General features: G+C 45.6%; 1 protein-coding gene across 1 annotated transcript in view; it reads right to left on the bottom strand.

Annotated features, from left to right (window-relative positions):
• The window catches only part of DCPS (decapping enzyme, scavenger), a 49,643-nt gene that overhangs the window by 18,297 nt on the left and 12,654 nt on the right, over positions 1-18,692 (bottom strand). The window contains exon 5 of the mRNA XM_032770003.2: positions 3,777-3,922. Coding sequence (XP_032625894.1) covers positions 3,777-3,922 — 146 coding nt within the window. The remainder of the gene's footprint in view (positions 1-3,776; positions 3,923-18,692) is intronic.

Genomic DNA, 18,692 nt, shown 5'->3' with positions numbered 1-18,692 from the left:
CCAGACTGTGGGTTCCGCAAGAGGGGAAGATCACTGAGGTGAACAAATCCACCAATAAGCCCAGGACCCACCAAGGTAGAGGAGGAACTTCGTCACAATATTTAAGAAGCCAATTCAACGAGTTCCTCCTACACAGGTATTCAGGTCTTGATCAGTCCAGGCAAATAACAAAGCTTAAACTTGTTCTTCATAATAATTTCTAAAACAAAAACAAGCTGCCTATTTAATTTTAAAAACAGGAAAAAATAGCCACCTCCCTTTCCATTTCTTGTAAGGAGTCCTGAAGTTTAAATCTCCGCAGTGTGATAGAGATGCTTGCTTTGATCTGCTTAGCTCTTGGAAGTCCAGGGGCTCCGGGCCCCGAGAACCCCCTGCAACATTTTGCAAACTCCCAGGGGTTCACGAACCTGTTCGGGAACCACTGCTTTAGAAATAACCTTTCTCTAACCTATTGCCTCAGTGGACCCTCAGATGTGGTCCTACGGCAGGGCATGCAACTCCCTCATCGGGAATCAGCCCAGGCAACTTCACAAAGGAAAACACATGGAGGCTGCAGCAAAGAGGGTTAGGAACAGTCTGGATTGAGGGCTGGGTTTGATTTTATACCAGCTGCTGTTCAGATTAGACAGAAGTTAATTACTATCATCACTTTTAATGCACTTTTCAAAGCCCTACGCAAATATTACCTAATTAGAGTCAATGTTCCATTTCCGGAATAATTACTCCTACTTCTGTGCAATCAGCATAAGTTGATCTCAGCAGACTAGTAGAATTGTTTTCCTCGACCCTGCAAAGCTCAGTAGTGTGATAGCAAGAGGAGCTGCTCAGTCAGAAGGCGAGTAAGAAAGGAGAACAAACCCCTTGCTCCAAAGGACCAAAAAAATAAAAAAAATCTAAAGAGACAGAAACCATCCAAAATGGTGGGTTTGTGGATACTCAAGAGAGTATTTCTATGCCTCTGGTGACCATCATCCTAGCACAGAACTGAATTTTTCCACACAAAATATTTAATAGTAAGTTAGAAACTTGGCGGTTCAGAACTTGTTTTGAAATAGTAACATAAAGGATCAACAATGTGTTGCGATGAAACAAATCAAGAAGGATTACAATGCCTCCCATTTCTAAAACACTTTTCTTTCTGAAAGATCCCAAAAAACTTGAACTGAACCGTGAAAAGGCAGTCACCTCTCGAACAGAGGGCAGCAACAACCCGCCGGGCAGCAACCTACCTCACTAGAGGGATGAAGAGGGATTTTGGACAGGCAATTGCAGCAAACCCTGTCTCCTGAAAAGGGTCAGGGGGATTTCAGTGTCCAGCCACAGCACAGGTGTTTAGGGTCTCATCTGAAAGAGCCGCGCACAGCGTCAAGCACTCAGTTGTTATCCATATTGCACGGGGAGCACAGATCAGGAACCGACCGTGCTAGGGGCTGTACAAATACAGAACAAGAATATAGGCTGTAAGCGCTTTAGGTCAGGGAAAAGGGACAACAGCTGGATACAGACACAGAGAGGTGTACAAGGAAACAGTGAGGCAATATCAATCAATATGCTGGAAAGCGGTTTCAGAACACCAGCAGCCTAACCGTTGTCAAGTTTTTTGTAGGCATCACAGGCAAGGAGAGTTTTAAGGAAAGGGCCTTACAGAGAAGACAAGTCATTTGTGTTTGATATGGTGGCAAAAGGGGAAGCCGTGGAGATTTGCAAAGAGAGGGGTGATGTTTACACCGGTATTATGAGGCAGAATGGGCAAAATTTACACATAGCCCTCTCTAGAGCCTCACATCCAGGTTAAGATGAAGATGATGCCTTGGTTATGCTCTTAAGCGACAGGGAGGATGATGGTGGTGTCTGTGGTGGCTATGAAAGGAAGTAGGTGAGAGGGCTTAGAGTGAAAGATTAAGAGCTCAGGCCTTATTAACACTTACAGTGCTGTAGTGCTTAGTGAAGATGCTACTTACACTGAGAGCTTCTCCCACTGGCGTAGGGACTCCACCTCCCCAAGAGGTGGTAGCTGTGTCAACGGGAGAAGCCCTCCTGTCAACACAGTGCTGTCTACGTGGGGAGTTAAGTCAATAATAACTGTGCTCAGGGGTGTGGATTTTCCACATTCCTGAGCAACACAGTTATACCGACACACGTTTGGAGCGTAGATCAGGGCTCGGACTTAGCTACATTGAGCTTAAGCTGACGGCTGGACATCCACGAGAATGTGTCAGAGATATAGGGCAAGGTTTGAGTTTAGACACAGGGAGAGAAACCCCAGCACAGAGAAGCAGATGTGAGAGCCATCGACAGAGACAATAGCTGAATTTAAGTTTGCAGATGAGATTACCCAGAGATCAGGTGCAGAGGGAGAAGAGAAAGAACCAAGGGCAGAGCCCTGTGAAACCTCCCCCAAACCCAAAAGCTGGAGGGGGATAAGGAGGATCCTGCAAAGGATGCAATGAAGGGGGGAGCAGAGAAGTAGGAGGTGAATTAGAGGACAGAGTCAAGAAAGCCAAAGGAGAACAAGATAGCAAGAAGCAAAGCTTGTCAATGGTATCATAAACAGCTGACAAGTCAAGGAGGAGGAGGAAGATAGAATATTGGTTCTGAGCTTTGGCCCGGAAGATGGCATTAGCAAGTTTGATTAGAGGGGTGAAGAGGGAAGGAGCTGGAATGAGAGGAGAGGAACTACAGACAGGGAATTACAGACAGCGTGTTCAATAAGCTTGGAGATGAACAGCAGAAGGGAGATGGAAATAGCTGAAGAGGCAAGAGGAGCTAAGAGTATGGTTCGGTTTTTTGAAAGATGGGAGAAAAATGTGTATATTTGCACTGTGAAGGGAAAGAACCAGAGGGGAGTGGGAGGTTAAAGTGAAGGTAGGGGATGAGAGTGGAGTTTAGGGAGATCAAGAGATGGGATGGGATCGATGAGGCGGGTGGAGAAGTTAGAGGAGAACAGATGAGAAACTTTTGTATCAGTGATGGGAGGTGAAGGAGGAGGGAGGGGTAAGAGGGAAAATGGGGAAGGTAGCCAGAAGGGAGGTGATATCACAATTTATCTACCCTTGAGCTGAGCCTGCCAGGATCCGATCCTGCGAGCAGAGGAGCTCATGATCTGATATTTTCAAGAGCTCACCTGTGCAGATCAGCACAAGCTGACAAAGGCAGCAGATTGCCAGAGTGCTGCTTCTGCTCCTAAGACTTCCACAAATTCAAGTTTTCTTGTAGATATTTGGCTCAAAGACAACTTTTTATTTCTGGTTTGTTTATCTGAAGAGCACGATGGGACATCTGCTGTAACATCATTAAGTTTGTCTCACACTTTGCAATTTTAATCATCAACGATATGCGCTCCCATATGCACAGCTAGCAAGATGGTGAGAGAGAAAGAGACATTAGAAGTTAAGAGAAAGAGAGTATACAGAAATTTCAAACTCAAGGTAGCTACCAAGCTAGGGAAAAATTCTCTGGATTAGAAGCCAAGGGCAACCAAATTTGGGTTGAACATATGATGTCTGACAAACTGACAAGCAGCCAACCAATAGTGTAAGGTTTTGGGTGTATCAACCTTTTCCCCGTCCTTAACTTCGGGGTTACTCCAAATCTACACCAATCCCATCCAGACTGGAATCTGGTCTTATTTATTCAAACTCAGCAGCCAGTGCCACACAAACTACAACACAGGGGACTATGCCATTGTCCAAAAGGCTCACCCTCACAGACAGTCTTAGAAAAACAGCTGGATGCCCCAGATAATACTGGGCCACAGAGGCGAGAACCTACCGTACCTGGATGCTGAAGCTCTGGGATTGTATGAAGGGCAGCGTAATGTTCCTGTAATCCTCCCCAGTCTCGCGGATGAGATACACCTCTTGCCGCAGATATTTCTGAAGGTGTTTCTCAGTGGCTGGGTACACCACGGTGGTTTTTATCTCTGGAAAGAAACACGTTAGCAATGTTATAATCACGAAAGACTAAAACTAAATTACGTCCTGTCACTGACAAATTGTTTCTCATTTTTAATCAACATCGTGGTAGCAGATTTCCGAAATTACTTTGAAGGTAGTGGGAGATTTGCATAAATAATGCAGGAGCACTATGCCCAAGAGCTCATACTGTTCATTTGCATCAAGAAAGGTTCACAGAACCCGGCTGCTGAAGATAATCAGCTGATAAAACCGAGAGTGCATATTTCCAGCGCAGGCTGGAAGGGAACACATAGGTGAAAGTATTTTTACACACAGTGGCATAAAAAGCAGCAGCCTGGATTTATGCAACCACTTCCAAGCGAACAGCTCTCAAACAATCACCAATCAGATGAATAAAATTAATACAACAGCACTGCACAGAAAACAGTCGTGTATCCGGAAGTGGATACACACAGCAGGTGGTCAGTCTAGAATCCCTCATTGTTTCTTTTGGCCAGACTGAGCTCAGGTTTTTGCTGGTGGAAATCCACCTAGGGAGCACTGGAGGTGAAAAGGACACCTGGGAAGGAAGTCTGCAGCAACAGAGAGTAGTCATCATCTCCACTCCATTAGGGCACAACAAAAGGAGACATGACATGAACAGCTGCAGCATGTCCCTATTCTGCACATCATCACAGCAGCTTCAAACAGCAGGGCACCTATAAAATCTTACACCCCCTGACCCACTAAAGCTGCCCACCCTCAACCACACCAGAAGGGATGCGGAATAAATGCCTGGAACTCCCTCTCCTCCCAGAGGGAAGGCAGAGATTGCAGGGGGATGTAAATTACCCTTCCCTTTTGTGAACATGGCCCTTCCAGAGCCAGGACCTGCAGGCTATACTTGAATGGAATTGGAGGGAAACTCGTGATCTGTTTCGACCCCGGGGTACACTCCAGAGTCACAAATATTTATGCTACGCCAATGGCTCCCAAGCTTTTTAGCCTAAGATACTGGCTGTAGGAGGAGTGCCTGCGGCTCCCTCTCTAGCTTAATGAGGGGCCTCTTTGCCCTCTGTTGTCCACTTGCCAATCAACTTGCTCAGACTTGGCAATGCTTTCACATTCTCCCCAAGGCTGAGGGTTTACAACTGGCTGGAAAATTTATTCAAACTGTCGGTCACTGAACAGATTTTAAATCAGAGAAAAGAAACCCAGGCTGGGGTCTCCTGAGCTCAGATTTATTTATTGCTACTTCTGTAATGCAAACACTATTCCATATTTACACAATAAAAAGCACAAATGCTCTGAGCGCCTTTGCAAACTCATCATGGACAACGGGGTTAGTGAGCTGGGGAAAGCCAGAGCAATTTTGAATAAGCTTCCCTCACTTTCAGGTGCACGAACAGTTCAAACCCAAACCCTGGTGAATTTTAGTAAGGATTGACTTGATTGCATACTCCGGGCTACGCTGGCCTGGCTCTGCTCAGGTGTGCCCATCACAGGATACAGAATCCATGGAGGAACTTCAAGGGATTGTAGAGCTGCTCTTCAGCTAGAATCTGACCCAGATCAGCAGCCATCTGAAATTGTCTCTCCACTCATGTCTGTCCAGTGGCCTATGAGCAATGAGCTTGGCAGGGTGGGGGAAGTCTCAGTGTCACTCTTAGTGCCCTTGTGTCCACATCCCAAAGTCACCACATCTGGTAGGGTGACCAGATGTCCCGATTTTATAGGGACAGTCCTGATTTTTGAATGTTTTTCTTATATAGGTTCCTATTACTCCCCATCCGCCGTCCCGATTTTTCACACTTGCTGTCTGGTCACTTTAACATCTGGCCTCTCCAACAGCAGCCTCCTCAGACAGCCAAAGGCCTGGGTGGGCCATAGAGACCGAACTACTTACCAAATCTATCCCCAGTGGGGTGGGCCCACCTATGAGACACATTAGCAGCATGAAAAGCAGCCTGGGCCAGATTTTCAAAGGTATTTAGGTGCCTCAAGACACAGATAGGCATCTAGTGGGATTTTCAAAAGCATCTAGGAGCCTAACTCTCACAACAGGGGTTGAAAAATTGCACTGAGCACCTAGCTCTCCATTGTGGTGCTTTTGAAAATCCCACTAGATGCCTATGTATCTTTAAAAACCTTGCCATGACTTCCTGGGCTGCCTCCTGTCCCACAGAAAGAGGGTTCAGTCTTCCGAGCCGGCAACTGGACAACTTTCTAATGTAGAAAAGCCCTTTAGGTGCTTAAGTGGGAGCTGAACGCATTTGAAAATCTACCTTTGATGAGGCATCCGCCCCACACTGGCTAGTAAGGGATAAATAGAGCCCTAAAGAGGCTGTGCAAAAAGCAGCCCAGAGGAGAGGAGCTGTGAGGAGCAGCCAATCAGAGCCCAGAAAGTTCACATAAGAAGGGCCTCAGGGCAGAGCACAGTTAGTAGCTGGCTGGAGCTTGAGGAGGGAAAACTGTGTCTGGTGTAGACTGCAACCCTGTAGCATCTTGGACAGGCAGCGCAGAAAGGAACTGGGGGAGAAAAGAAGGAGCTTCAGATGGGCTGCTGAGACAGAGGAAGGTGCTGAGACTGTGGGGAAGAGGCCAGGGAAATGCATTGATAGTAGAGGCAAAAGAATGCAGTAGGTGACTGTGGTTTGGCGGTTCCCTGGGCTGGGACCCATAGTATGGGGTGGGCCTGAGTCCTCCCCACACACACTCGCCACTGGGGAAGTGGCTGGACTAGGAGCTAAACTCCCCTGGCAAGGGGGAAACATGGACAGTGACATGGCTGGAGGTCTGAGCCAAGAAGCAGACACTGCAGTTCCTGACGCTGAGAGAGGGGTTGCAGGTGGACTGCAGAGAAGGAGTGATGGGGTGCAGACCGCGGATGGGGGAGTGAGTGACACACCCCGTGACACTGCCCCTTAGAAGATTTTTCAGCTGGCTTAAAAAGTAGCAGCATCTCCAAGAGGCAGAATGACATGAAATCTTGATAAGTCTCCAGCAAGAAAGAGGAATCTAAATTATTGTCATTCAACGAGTCTTATCTTAAGAGCTCTTTCTGATGTGGTACAACCCAGAAGGAAAAGGTGCATCTCAACTTTAAGTCTCTCTTTTGGGAACTGGCACAACCAAGGGGGAGGGATAGCTCAGTGGTTTGAGCATTGGCCTATTAAACCCAGGGTTGTGAGTTCAATCCTTGAGGGGGCCATTTGGGGATTGGTCCTGCTTTGAGCAGGGGTTGGACTAGAGGATCTCCTGAGGTCCCTTCCAACCCTAATAATCTATGATCCCATACCCAGCTTGAGGCAGAGCCTCACAGCACAAAACCCCACACACCTGCCTTTGCTGAGAAGGGAAAGTAGCTAGTAGAGGGGAACAGCCCCAGCATTTAACTGACATCCTGCTTGCTCTACCTGAAGCACACAGTCAGGAGCTCTTCCAAGAGTACAGAGCAGAGCAACAGAGTGCTCAAGTCTACCTGCTCTTACCATTCCATGCCACCAGGGGGAGCGGAGCACTCCTGTGATCAGGAGTCCACTCCCCATCTCATCCAGGCTGAGCACGGAGCAGAGCAACTAGAGTCTAGACATTGAAGAGTTAACCACCCCCCCTTCCTAAGAGGTTGCCTAAAGATAGGGTGACCAGACAGCAAATGTGAAAAATCGGGACGGGGGTGGGGCGTAATAGGAGCCTATATAAGAAAAAGACCCCAAAATCAGGACTGTCCCTATAAAATTGGGACATCTGGTCACCTTATCTGAAGAGCAAGTCTACCCTTTCCTAGACTGAGAGCAGGGGGCTGGACAAAAGAAACCTTCAGATTTAACAGTCACCTGCTAGCCAAGTTTCCAGGGATAACATCTTGGCAGGAGAGAGGAGGAGAGCAGAGAACACTGGGCTTCCAATTCGGTCACTGCCTCTGGGCCCCAGGGAGCTTCCTCTCCCCCTCCCTAAAAGTTGGTATCTGTCTCTGGCTAGTTACTATCTAGCACAGGAAATTTTGTCTTGCTAAGGTGTGCTGGAAGCATTCCTGAAGCAAAGCGAGTTCCCCTGGCTGAATCTTTAAGGTGGAGGCTGTTTTAAATCTGAAAGCTGCGTCTGTAACCCCTGCTGGAAACAGAGCTAGACAACAGGGTGAAGTTCTATGCAACCAATCTCAGGAGAGGCAGAAGGGGATATCTTTCTAAAGCACATTGATTTCTCTCCAATACCCTTATCCTTGCCTATTTTCACTGCAGCCCAGGTGCTCATTGTTATTTGTTCTGCTGAGCTTTATCTCATTGTTTTTTAATTAATTTGATTTTCTCATACCCCCTACAAAGACTGGAACAATCTCCCTGATCCCACGAACTATGCAGCTCACTCTCCTTCAGATCCCTCCCTTGTGACTCATAGCTTTTGGCCAGACTCCCAGGGACACCCCCCATCCTTGGGCATGGCTCCCAACACTGGCTCCAAACTTTCCTATATTCGATGCACATGAAAGAGCTGACGAGATGCACATACGATAATCTGATTATCTCCTGACCGCTCGCCACCAGAACTCCCACTTTGTACCACTCTGTTACAGCTGAGTTAGACTGAAGGCCTGTTATCTGAGTTGTTTAAAGCATCACATGAACTTACACTACTATACAAACAATCATACTTGGCTCTTCTGAAGCCATTCCCATCCTAGGGCCTCAGTCTTAACCCAAAGATGACTTTGAGTTTGGTGTGGATCTCTATACACAGCAGCTGGACCATCCCCTCCACCGTAGCAGTCAGCTTTCTGTTGACCAACCAGCTCCACACTCCCAGGAAGATACAAGGGCAGAGTCTAAGTTAGTGCATTAGCTCTGGTACAGATATGGACCTGGATACTCCCTGCCAGAGACAGGGGATGTGTCATGGAGTACGGCTCCCTTCCTCATTCTCTCCCTGCAGAGCTCTGGCAGAGGGTCTCCTGCCAGATTCCCAGGCGAATGGAGGCAAGATGCAAAGCCAATGCCTCACCGTTTACACACTCCCACCAAAGATGCATCCAATCTGGTTTCCTCCCAAGCATGGAGATGGGTGGTGTCCAAAGAAAACTGGAAAATCTCTCAATGCAATTGAAGAGAAGGCTCAGAGAAAGAAAGCTTCAGTGATTCAATTACTTATTCCTAGATCCAGCTGACACTGGACAGTGTTCAGAAAGAGTTTATATCTCACAATGGAAAAACAATTTGTTTAATCTTGAGATTAAAGTTCTTGGCATGTACTTTCCACGGCAGGATAGGGGATATAGCCTTCTACAGCTTTGACCTCAGCAATGAATCCAATCACAGCATTACAACAACAAAGAAATTAAAAAAAGCCATGCTTTTAAGCTCTTTAGTTGAGGATTCAGTGTGTAGCACAGAACCTACTGTAACTTTAAGTGTGTGATCAATCCTCTTGCTGTGAAACCTGCATTGTTATGGGAAGCAGCTCTAAAGTTTAATGTAGGAGATGGAAAAACAAAATCTTGAACGACCATCTGATCCATTTTAAACAAAAGGTGGGTGGGTGCGTGGGGGCAGGGGAGGCAGTTTCATTCAGTCCTAGCAAGCAATCTGGGACCTTTCAAATGAAAATATTTTATCCAACCTAAAGGGTCCCCTCTCCCACATTTACTTTTTCAGCATGGATTGCCTCCACAAACACTGCACAGTACCTGTCAATTCAGATTTAGGCTTCGAGATGTGTACTGAGCATTTTATATATCAGGAAGGCAATATGGTGTAGTGACTAGGGTACAGAACGGGGATTAGGGAGACCCTGAGTTTTAATTACGGCTCTAAAGTTGCTTTGTTAACCAGACTGCATAATGGTGGGTAAGGCATCGGGACATAAAATGATTTTGTTTCCCTGTATGTACAATGGGGTTAAATATCATAGCTGCCAGGCTCATGGAGTCGAAGAGATTTATCCAGCGTGCAGCATTTGGAGACCCTCAGTTAGAAAGCTCAGTGTATACACGGTGACTGTGCTTAGTGTAAATATATATATGTCTAAGTCTGGATAACATAAATATCTATTTGTCCTTAAAGCCAGGATATACCATTTTTTAGGTCAGAACTGCACAAGCTGGGAGACAGGGGCTTTTCATTTCATGCCAAACCTAGCTTAATGAAATCCACAGGAAAATGCTGAAATATGAAAATGGCAACCACAAGGAGAGTCTGGTCCGATTCCCACCATACACATGTCCAAACGAGAGCAGTTTCCAGGCATCGGTTAGCACTTCTCTGGATGAGGTAAGAGCAAAAGAGAACGCCATGACTTTGCTTAATCCCCCTCAGGACAAGGCCGTTTAAAATAAAACACAAATATCAGCAGCACAACAGCAATGTAGACAAAAACATTCTGAAAAATTCAGAGTTGCCAGGAGAAACTTCGGCATCTCAATTTCTTCCCTTCAAGCAAGGGTACAGATTGAAGTAGTGGCAGACCTGGTTACTGGAGACTACTATTTCTCACGCAGTCTGGAAAGTAAGCGCTCCAGCATTTTTTGCAGAGTTCCTCCTTAAGCCTGGGCTTTCCAGTGCTGAGGACTACACACCATTTGTGGCTCATTCCCCAACATTTAATCAAAAACTCGCCAACAAGAAATAGGCACCATTAGATCTACAGTTTCTGAGTTGTTGCTTTCAGTGGAGATTGCAGCTTAATGCACTTTATACATTTCTAGAACCCAGTGCAGCGGAAAGGAAGAATAAACCCTTAAGGCACAACTGTGGCTGAGAATTAAAGACTATGAAAGAAAGCAGAAGGCAGACTGTGGTTCATTAATGATCATTTCACTTCTAAAGGGCTCACCTACCCAGGAGCTTCCAGAGACCACAAATTAATGTACATGACTAAAGCAAGAAGCGCTGTTTTAATACAGATCAAGTTCAGACCCTGACTTCAGTTAGGTGCCTGGAACTTCAGATCTGGTATGCGAGGGATCAGCTGGATTCACATTGAACAGCTTCACCTAGCCACAGCCATGGTCCTCTGCACAGACAACAACGAGGCAATGCTAACCACTAAACTGCTAAATCTTTCCAGTCATTGGTGACCAACTGCATTGGTTCTTCCTTGAAAAATGATACAGTTCCTGAGAAACTAGATACATAACTGAAATAGCATTTATGACTGAATCCTAAAAGAGTTGATGAGTTAAATGAGTCACTCTATCCTCTGCTCAGCCTGTGGTTCTGAGCTCTCATCGGGGCGTGGGGGATTGTCTGAACTAGAGGTTTTTTCAATTGAATTAACTGACTTGTTATACACACAAGTGTGAAGACTCCACAAATGTTTGTGATTTATCCTGGAACATCTCATAATTGACAGTTAAACGGAGTTAAAAACTTCTAGTGTAGACAAAACCTGAGGGCATGGCTACACTTGCAGATGTAGAGAGCTTTGAGTTAAACCAGCCCTCACAGAGCTCAGTACAGAAAGCGCTGCAATCTGTCCACACTGACAGCTGCAAGCGCACTGGCGTGGCCACATTAGCAGCTCTTGCAACTGCCACATAGAGCAGTGCATTGTGGTAGCTATCCCAGCATGCAAGTGGCTGCAACGTGCTTTTCAAATGGAGTGTGTGTGTGAAGTGTGACATGGACTGTGTTGTATGTATGTGGTGGAAGAGGGAGTGGGTTTTTAGGGGGCTGAGAGCATGTCAGCATGCTGTCTTGTAAATTCAGACAGCAGCAGACCCCGCCCTCCGCCTCTCTCTCTCTCACACAGACACACAGCATTCCACAGTGATGGTTGCTTTGTCTTGGCGCAGATAAGCAGCCGGCTGTCAGAAACAGAGCTTTCAAAGGGTATATCCGCATTCCTGCAGCAATTCCAAAACAATGACAAGAGTGGTCACTTGATTTAAGGGGATTATGGGACGTTTCCGGAGCTGATTAGAACGCAGCAATGCAACACCTGGTTCACACTGACGCCCGGGCATTTCAGCCAAGGCGCACCAAGCGTTAATCTTCTCGCCAAGGTAGAGTACCAGGAGCGCTCTAGCCCTGGAGTCAGAGCGCTCTACGTGCCTTGCCAGTGTGGACAGGTAGTGAGCTAGGGTGCCCGGGGCTGCTTTAATGCACTCTAACTCGCAAGTGTAGCCAAGCCCTGAGAGAAGCAAACAGGAGCCATATAGGAGAGCCACTGTAGGTACTCTGATTGCACAAAATGGCTACCTGGGCAGCTCATCCTGGAAATGGGTTATCAGATCCCACGGAATCATTCTGGTGCATCCACACACTGGGTGCCTTGTAGCTGTGCTTATTCCAGTGCATGTTGGGACTCTGCAAGCACCTATTTTTATGAAATCTCGTTCAACTGATACAACTGCACTGATTGAGGTGCCCCATCTACACTGGCTAGAAGCCACTGCAGCATGCACTGATTCAGCTGGACCACAGTTGAAGTCTTCATGACCACTATTGCAACAAACCTGTACAATCAATGATGGCAACCCCCCTCCAGATGTCCAGCTGTTTGTTGCAACATCTACCATAGGACAGGGCTCATATACACTACGAAGCTGAGACACAATAAAGGTGGAATATAAAGTACAAGGACAACCTGCACTTTGACGGAAGTCCATATCTTGCCCGGCTTTCACTCAAACCCAGAGTGTTATGTCAGGATAGTTTTTTGTCTTAGGGTCTGGCTACACTTGCAGCTGTACAACGCTGGAAGTTAAAGCTGTCTTCGTACAGCTATGTAGAGAAAGCACTGCAGTGTGGCCACACTGACCGCTACCAGCGCTGCAGTGTGGCCACATTTGCAGCAGTGTTGGGAGTGGTGCATTATGGGCAGCTACCCCACAGAGCACCTCTTCCCATTCTGGCATCGTGGGTTGTGGGAAGGGGGCGGCGGCTCATTCTGGTTCCTGTCCCATCGCCCCGTGATGCATTGCTTCACATCCCAGCAATCCCTGTGTTTCCGTCCACATTTGGCGCCATCTTTCCACGGTTTTTACCTTGCTTAATTAAAGAAGTAAGCAACCCTACTCAGTTAGCAGCTCCTTCTGAAGAATGACCCATTATGATCAAAAAAAGCTAACACAGATATTGCAGCATTCCAGTTTCAGATGTATTTAGTATTCTAGCTTTTTACCAACCTCCTCTTTGCTCCCCCATTCCTCCCACAGACTGCAGTCTCTCCTGCACTCTCTCCAAGATATTTTAGAAATTCATATCTAGCCGAGTGCGTCAAATTTCAAACCAACGCAAATTTAAAAGGACCGCACTATGGGGAGTCCCAACTGAGTCAGCTGGAGCAAAGAAGCCTTGTCCTCTCTTCTCTCATCCTACCCAAGCACACAGACAGCAGTATTAATGAGGTAAGCTTTTTAACAAATTGAAGTGTATTCAGGGTTTGAATTAGGGCAAGATGCTTGCAGGGCTTGACACTTTGTTTTGGATGGGATCAAGTGACAATACACATGTTTTCCCTTAAAGAGAAATGGAAGCAGCGGTTGTTTGGCTCCTAACTGATAATATTGCCTATTCTTTTAAGTAAATTAACACTGTATCTGAAAAGCACCCTGCCCAGCTAGGATGCCACAGAAATAGTAATGGAAAGTTTTAATGACATGTTTGCAATCTTCCCGAGGACCCTTCTCTCTCTGCTTCTCTTCTGTCCTACACTTGCTCTCATTTAACCTTCAGGTATTCACTTCAATAACCAGCAAAAAGCAGTAGCGGACATGGTCAACAACAAGACATAAAATCCCCATCTCTAGTACGCTCAGGACAGTTCTCTCTGACTTATGAACACATTTGTATAGTTCTCTCAGCTAAGTATCCAGCTTTAACCTACTGTGCATTGAGCCCTTTCATAGACTTTAAGGTCAGAAGGAACCATTATGATCTTCTAGTCTGATCTCCTGGGCAACGCAGGAAACAGAATCTCACCCACCAACTCTTGTAACAAACCCCTGATCTATGTCTGAGCTATTTAAGTCCTCAACTTGTGGTTTAAAGACTTCAAGGTGCAGAGAATCCTCCAGGAAGTGACCCGTGCCCCATGATGCAGAGGAAGGGGAAAACCCCCCAGGGCCTCTGTCAATCTGCCCTGGAGGAAAATTCCTTCCCGATCCCAAATACGGCGATCAGCTAAACCCTGAGCATGCAGGCAAGACTTGCCAGCCAGACACCCAGGAAAGAATTCTCTGTAGTAACTCAGATCCCACCCTATTTAGTGTCCCATCACAGGCTACTGGGCATATTTACCACTGATAGACAGAGATCAATTCATTGCCAAAATTAGGCTATCCCACCTTACCATCCTCTCCATAAATTTATCAAGTTTAGTCTTGAAGTCAGCTATGTCTTTACCTCCACTGCTCCCCTTGGAAGGCTGTTCCAGAACTTCACTCCTCTGATGGTTAGAAACCTTCTTCTAATTTCAAGTCTAAACTTCCTGATGGCCAGTTTATATCCTGTAATGAAAACGCTTCCCTAATTATCCACTCATCAGGAAAAAGAAAAATGCCTCCATAATTTAGACCTTATCAGGCAAAGGCTTGGTTGCCATTTAGCCTTCTCAAAAGGCCAACACATTAACCCTAATGGACAGCCACAGGGAGCAAGCTGCACAGCTAAGGAGACTCCACCAAAATCTCTCAGCCTCTGCTCCTCAGTTGCCCACACTTAGGGACTACCATGACTTAGCCACTGCTGTAATGCACTGGAAGGATTTGTGGGTGGGAGAAGAAATCTTTCAAGTGGCTGGTTCCCCAACCATAGAGAACTTGAAAGAGTATAGTCAGCATCTAGAAATACCCCTGGAACAAGGCGCATAGGTTTGTAAGATCTTTCCTGAGTCCGATCTCCCCTTTCTGGGTTGTTCTTCCTCATCTGTTCTCTCCCTTATTCTTCTTTTGTTTCCAGGTTCTATCCTCCCATCCTGCATTGCTGCTGAAAGCTTTACTAATCATTTTAGCATGTAGTGTGGTCCAGATAGGGACAGACTGACAAAAGGAGAGAGACCTGAAAGTGCTAGAGCACCTCGAAGGTAAAGAGATTGCCATGGTGCAGCTCATTTGAGAGCATTTTCTGCTTCTGCAGCCTGGAACAGGGTACCACCTGGATCTGTAGGAAGCAGTATCACGTCCTGTATGACAATCATTTTCTCCCTAGCTTCTAGACTCTCCTCTGCAACATCTCCGCCCCATGTGCTCAGCAGCAGAGTGAAGTCACTAGAATTCAAATCACCGATATTCTACTGTGAGGGAGTTCAGCAGACTACAGTAGTAAGTTTCACTCTCCATATGTTGCGGAAGCACTCAACTCTCCTACACACAATGACAGATACCCATGAACTTGCTAATCATTAAAATGCATAGCTGTGCATAGCTAACTAGAACATCCTCCGAAACAGTGTTCATAAGGAAAGACCTTGAACTACAACTGTGCTTCCAGGTGCCATTCACATAAACCCTGTAGATTTTCCAGAAAATGCAACATCTTTCAGTGGCTAGACTAGCTCAGACCATTTTTTGTTGGCACTTGGAAACACTGCTTACTAAGCACAGTTGGAATACTCATGCTGTCCCACAAAATATGAATGACAGGCTCTGGATAGTAACTTAAAAGAAACCAGATGTCAACTACACAAACAGACCAGCACAAATAAAAAGTTAAGAAATACGTAGTTTAATTGATCTGGATTTTACTCACGGAGCCTTTGGCATGAGAAACCCTTACTTCTGCTGTGGAAGCAAACTCTGCTCTCCGATTATTCAGCAACGTTAGCTAGGGAACTATGGGTTGTGTTTTGTCAGCAATTCAAACTTTCCAACTTACAGCAAGTTGCCTATTGAATGAGAAAGAGAAAATTGTTGAACAGGCATTAACGTGTGGCAGGGAACTTGTTTAAACCAGCAGTATACAGAGAGTACTGGTTTTAGGGAAATCAATTCAACCCAGTTTTTGAAGCACATTAAAAGAATATTTAATGTTTGTCTCCACAGATCTATGTAGATGGATCACAAAGGCTTAGTGCTAAATGATCTCTCTCAAGACCAATGATTGGTTTAAAACAATCATGGAAACTGCTTTTGATTTTTAGAAGTTAAAAACCGTTGCTCTTCTGATTATTAAGCCACTCATGGATGGAGGAAACTGGTTAACATTCTCCAACAGCAAGTCCCCACTGCCCCCTAGAGCCAGTGTCTCGAACAAGGTCTGACTCCAACAAGATAGCGTTCATTGCATGACTCAAAAGCTAACTGTAACCGAAGTATTTTCAAATGAATTTCCCACTTTACATATCAGTGTCTCTTTCCTGATGGACAACGATACACACATGGCCTCCAAAGAAAGTAAAAAGAGGACACAATCCTATTCTTTTCTTTGTGCTGAAAAAAGGAGGCCTGGAAAAGGTTTTTTTCTGCTTCTTTTTTGCGTAAGAAATTCAAGTCTTGCCAACTCCAGTTTTCCCAGAAAACTCGATGGATGATAGCAGAACTAACAGGATGAGGATCCCACAAACAGCAAGGAAGTGAAACCTGACTGAGACAGGAATGGATTTATTCTGAGTGTAGAGCACACAGATTTTATTTATTTATTTAGTCTTGTAAACACAGTTTTACTCAAATTCGCTGGAAACGCAGGGGAGAAAAGATGTCATTTCCCCTCTAGTTCTTTTCAACCTCACTAGATGAACTTGTCAGACCACACGGACTGCAATATATAGGCAATACACAGCTTTACCAATCCTTCACCACAGATGCCCATACCACTACCCCCAAGGCGGCCTAATTCTTAGATGGAATCAGCTCTTGGATGAAGAACAGCTGGCAGAAGCTGAACCCAGGCAAGCCCCAAACTACCATACTGTTTTCAGCAGGTGTAATACTTAGGGCATTGGTAGATTTCCATAAGATTGCAGTGCTAACACCCCATGAGTTGCCAGAAAACCCGCAGAGGAGTGCAACTCTCGACTGGATTTTACCACCTGTCTTCCTGATGTGTTGTCAAAAGGACAGAGCCTGGTCAAGCTTTATCCCCAAATAAGTAGGACACAGTTCAAAAATGATCGGTTGGTTGTTCAGAAGGACCCGCAGCTGTCAATGAGATTCAGGTGATGAGACAGAAACAAAATGGCACAGTTTTTAGTACATTTAGTTTAAGTCACCACTTTGAAAAGTACTTGGCCAAGGGGTCAAGATCACATGACAGGTAGGACTGCAGCTCCTCAAAGCTCCTTCTGGCTACTTCCAGGCAGATGTCATCAGCATACACGAATTGAGTTGCCAAGATGAGCAGCAGATCAGCTGTATGTATATTAAAGAGCATTAGAGCCAATACAGGTCCTTGGGGAAGTCCGTTGTTCATATGACATGGTTGATTCGAACCATCTCTACACTTGATGGTCACTACTCTGTTAGAAATCATCTGCATAATAAACGCTACAAATTTCTTCTCTGGGATCATGGAGTATAATGTTAGAATTAGTCCACGGTGCCAAACTGTGCTGATGATCTGTCCTGCATCTTCAATAAAAGATGTCAGTCTAATCACTTGATCCTCAGCACTACGACTTGGTCAGAATCCTGCCTGGTAATAAGGTAACTGTGGGTTGATTAAAGGCAACAGTAATTTAAATAAAAGCCTCTGAACAGCATATACAGAAAGCTTCAGTCTCCTGTGTTGTCAAGCTACACCCACCTAGCTAAGTTATGTGCTCTCAGCTACGACCAAGGACCTGCATCTTAACACTAGCCATTTCCATGGCACTTATCATCACAGTATCCAAGCTTTGCAAATTTTAATTGATGAACCCTCACACAACTCCTCTGACATAGAGAAGAGTTATTATCCCCATTTTACAGATAGGAAACTGAGGCACAGAGAGGGAAAGTCATTCACTTAAGGTAACCCAGGTCTGACCATATACACACAGAAATTTAATCAGCGTTCCAGGCCTCCCAAAGTATGTTAACAAGCTTTAATTAAAATAGCATCCGTCAACTTGTGGAACTCCTTACCTGAGGAGGTTGTGAAGGCTGGGACTATAACAATGTTTAAAAGGAAACTGGATAAATTCATGGTGGCTAAGTCCATAAATGGCTATTAGCCAGGAAGGGTAAAGAATGGTGTCCCTAGCCTCTGTTCATCAGAGGATGGAGATGGATGGCAGGAGAGAGATCACTTGATCATTGCCAGTTAGATTCACTCCCTCTGGGGCACCTGGCATTGGCCACTGTCGGTAGACAGATACTGGGCTAGATGGACCTTTGGTCTGACCCGGTACGGCCCTTCTTATGTTCTTATTAGCCTTATACCATAGAAGGGTGAAGCATCAGCTTCACTTAGCAGCGGCGGGGGTCATGGGGGAATCACCACATGCAGTGATCAGGAAACTACAGATTAAATCAGAACCTGCCATGGCCTTCAGCCCACAGAGCACTAAGTGAAAAGAACATGTCCTGCACAAATAAAGGTGTTCTGTTTTTTGAGACTTCCATCTGAAGTCAACTAATTGAAAGAGGAAACATACTGATTCTTCTGCTATGTGTTTACCCTTTATGTAATTGATTTAACAGTAGGCTCCCGCATTAACAGTTTGAAGTTGCAAATTCCTCTCTTGAAAGGGTTTGCAGGAAATGATTTTCCCTTAACTTCAAATGAAGTGAAGTCCCCACTGTATGTTTCATTCCCACAAACTAGAGGCCTAGATGCTACAGAAATGGGCACTGTGAAATCCCTCAGATGGGCAGAGATTGGAAAAAGCTATGCTTTAACTACAGATACTGAATCATTTTAGATCCCTGATTGCAACAGGCTA

This window comes from Chelonoidis abingdonii, chromosome 18 (assembly GCF_003597395.2).
Source record: "Chelonoidis abingdonii isolate Lonesome George chromosome 18, CheloAbing_2.0, whole genome shotgun sequence".
Lineage (NCBI taxonomy): Eukaryota > Metazoa > Chordata > Testudines > Testudinidae > Chelonoidis > Chelonoidis abingdonii.
Note: the sequence above shows the minus strand (reverse complement) of the source record. Positions and strands in the feature narration are given on the sequence as shown.